Source organism: Octopus sinensis, unplaced genomic scaffold (assembly GCF_006345805.1).
Source record: "Octopus sinensis unplaced genomic scaffold, ASM634580v1 Contig15230, whole genome shotgun sequence".
Classification (NCBI taxonomy): domain Eukaryota; kingdom Metazoa; phylum Mollusca; class Cephalopoda; order Octopoda; family Octopodidae; genus Octopus; species Octopus sinensis.
The window spans coordinates 19,283-22,736 of record NW_021833618.1 but is presented as its reverse complement, the minus strand read 5'-3'; the positions used below and the strand labels follow the sequence as shown (position 1 = coordinate 22,736).

At 45.3% G+C, this 3,454-nt stretch overlaps 1 protein-coding gene across 1 annotated transcript; it reads left to right on the top strand.

Annotated features, from left to right (window-relative positions):
- The first annotated feature begins 487 nt into the window (after nt 1-487).
- Nucleotides 488-962, top strand: LOC118761564 (cilia- and flagella-associated protein 20-like). Its single transcript, XM_036499601.1, has one exon. The coding sequence runs from the start codon at nt 509-511 to the stop codon at nt 929-931; it is 423 nt and encodes a 140-aa protein (XP_036355494.1). The 5' UTR covers nt 488-508; the 3' UTR covers nt 932-962.
- The last annotated feature ends 2,492 nt before the right edge of the window (nt 963-3,454 follow it).

The following is a 3,454-nucleotide window of genomic DNA, read 5'->3' as shown; positions in this document are numbered from 1 at the left end:
ACTGGCTCAGCCACTCACTGGTCGTCGCACCACCCCTCGCTGGCCACGCCCATATCACATGCCTCTCTACCACTTTGGAGGACTCACTGACTGGACTATGCAGGACTACTGGGACCAACAGTACCACTACGCACAACAGCAGTGGGCTGCACAACAAATGGGCTACCCTCCTCCCGACCAACCTAACTAGTCCATTCTTTATTTGGCTTTCTTGTTTGTTTTATTGTGGCCACCCTGTTCTAGTTGTCATGATAACCATCCTATTTTACAATGTTCACTAATACTTTCCAAAGCGGCATGTTGTCCATTTTGTACAGCATTGGCAGTAAGCCACTCCAAATATGGGACAAACAGGCACATCTCCTCTATTACCACCACAGGTCAAGAACGGACACATCAAGAGAATCACCGACAACGACATCCAGTCACTCGTCCTCGAGATTTCCGGCACTAATGTCAGGTCCGCTCATTCCCCCCACTCCTTAGCACCACCTACATCACCTGTCCTATGGACTTGTCCACTCTCGGCATCAAACTCCCCTTTCTTGTCATGATCATCAAAAACCTCAAAAAATACTTCACCTTCGAAGTCCAAGTCCTCGACGACAAAAACGTCAAACGACGATTCCGTGCCAGCAACTACCAAAGCACCACCCGAGTTAAGCCCTTCATCTGCACCATGCCCATGCGACTCGACGACGGGTGGAACCAAATACAGTTCAACCTGTCGGACTTCACCAGACGTGCCTACGGGACTAATTATATCGAGACTTTGAGGGTCCAGGTCACTCCTCTCCCCATTCTAGATCCATGCAAACTGCCGCATTCGACGAGTCTTTTTCTCCGAGAGGCTCTACTCCGAGGACGAACTCCCCGCAGAGTTCAAGTTGTATCTCCCCGTCCAGAACAAGGCTCGTTCTTAACACACTAATTCACTATTAACGCTAATATGTTCGGGTTATGATTGCTCATATCCTTTCCTTCAGACAAGTTCTGTCACATTAACTGAACTGCCATTATTCTATCCAGCATATTCGGGAGATCAATCAGTCCAAGATTTTGAATTTGACTGATTTTGTATCAAAAGTTCAAATGATAAATGGTAGTTTATAGAACGAATGCATTGTAGAGGCGCAAACGAAGCGCAATCGTTACCGGCCTGTTAGCCACCCAATCCGTTTTCAGCCTGTTCAACGCGGCCGTCGATAGTACTTTCCTTCGGGTAATGTCCTCACTATCTCCGAGGAGTGTGCCCAGTTTTCTGGAATGTCTCCATTCATCATCTAGTCTTGAACTCATGCGTGCGACTTCCGTGATTTCCGTTTTGGTTGTGTTCACAGTGAGGAACCATTTTCCAAGCTCTGCTGGGGCAACATCAAGTAACCGCCTCAATGCTGCTGTGTCGTGTGATACAAAATCCACATCGTCAGCGTATACAATTTCGGTGATTTGTCCGTTATAAAAGAGCCTGAGATCACGCCTCCAGGTATATCACGAACAGCAAAGGGGAAAGGGAGTCTCCCTGAGGGGTACCCACTGTCGTCGAAAAATTCCTGGATGACGTACTCCCAATTTGTACTTTTAATTCCGTGTTCGACAATAGGACTTCTATCATCCTGACGCAATCCCCGTCGAGGAATCCCCGCAAAACACTAATAAGTTTTCCTCGGCGAATTGTGTCGAAGGCTCTCGACATGTCGATCCCTAGAATTGTAGTCGCACTCTCGAATCTTTGGCAAGTAGCGCAACGCCATCTGTGTCCCCAGACCACATCAGCAGTAGATCTACCCGTCCTGAACCCACTGTGGTTCGAAGACAGGAATTCGTTTGCAGGCTCTTGTATACGGTCTAGAACCACGAGAGCAAGGACCTTTCTCAGCGTATTGAGTAGAATGACTGGTCGCAGGTTATCCACAGAGCCCATCTTCTTATTTGGTTTTTGAATCGGGACCAGAATTCCTTTGCCCAAAGGAAGAAGATCATTAGTTGTAAACATTTTGTTTAGTACTTTGGCCATGATTTCCATCAGTGTTTTAGGACCTTATTTCAGTAACTCAGCACTTATACCATCCGGTCCCGGAGAGCGATTACTTTTCAGTCTATTCGTTGCTTTCATAACTTCTTCCACCGTGATTTCATTTATCAGGTTTGCCGGATTACTAGTGATTAGGTCCACCTTTTCCCCGTCAACATTAAAAAGTCGCTCAAAATGAGTAGCAATAAGTTCTGCTTGTTCCGCAGCACAAAAATCATATTCCGTTGTTGTTCCTCGATCTTTAGTTTAATCTTTTGCTTCCTCCTCTTAAGCAACCTTATTGCTAAGAACATCTGTGCACAATCCTTTAAATTCTCCACTTCTTTTAGCCTGGCATCCAAAACGTTTGCAATGTGTTCGCTGTTTAACTTTTTGATCATTTTCTGTATCCTGGTGCGTTCCGATTGTAAGGAAAGTTTTCTGACCATATCCGTTGTGTTCTCTAGCGAGAGTCGGAGAGCCTTCTGTTTTGCAGCCATTGCAGGGACATCGGAATGGCATTGGTCTTTACAGCGTACATTGTACATTGTTCTATACAACTCCTCCTGTTGGGGGATCTCTGCTTCCGAAATTAAAAACCTTAACTCCTTCCACCGAAGACAACTGCGTATATTATGTGGGGTACAATGGCGGACCCGGATCAACAACGGGGCACTTTACCGTAAATGCTCAGCGCAACCTGTGATTCTGGATGTGATGGAAGCCCGATGGAGACTGTTCGGACATGTCCTACGGATGGACCAGACGTCACCCGCAAATTTGGCTATGGAAGAATATTTTGCCGCTAGTGGAAAGAAATTTTGGGGACACCCGCGCATTGCTCTACCGGAGGTGCTGGATGCTGACCTCAAATCAATCAACCGCAAGCTTAAAAATGGGGATGATCTGGACGCAATGAGAAACTTAGCATACAACAGGGGAGGTTGGACAAGGATTATCAAGAAAATCGTTTCAAGTGGCGCACGTGTGGAAATATAACTATTATGTTTAAACTGGCGAATCAAACTAAACTGGCGAGTAGGTAGACATCTCTGACTTAAAGGCGCTTCACTTTTCAGTAACTAATATGCATGTCGAATAGTATCAAAAAAACTTTTACTGATACCATTAATCCCATCTCGCTACATATCCTTGTTGAATTCTGTATGTAACTCATTTTTGACAATGTAAACTAAATATTTATTGATTACTAGCTCGCAGTTCGCTTCGCTCACTGCGAGCTAGCTCCTGCGGAGGCCCTGCTCGCTACGCTCGCAGTTTCCTTAAATAACTATAAATTTATGTAGATATATAAATGCGACCTGCTTTGATATAACCTTATTCTAAGGCCTGTGGATAAACGATGTTTGCAGTCCGTCCATCCTTGGCAAATATAAATAAATTTCTCTTCTACCTACCCTTGAGCACCCCACATACAGC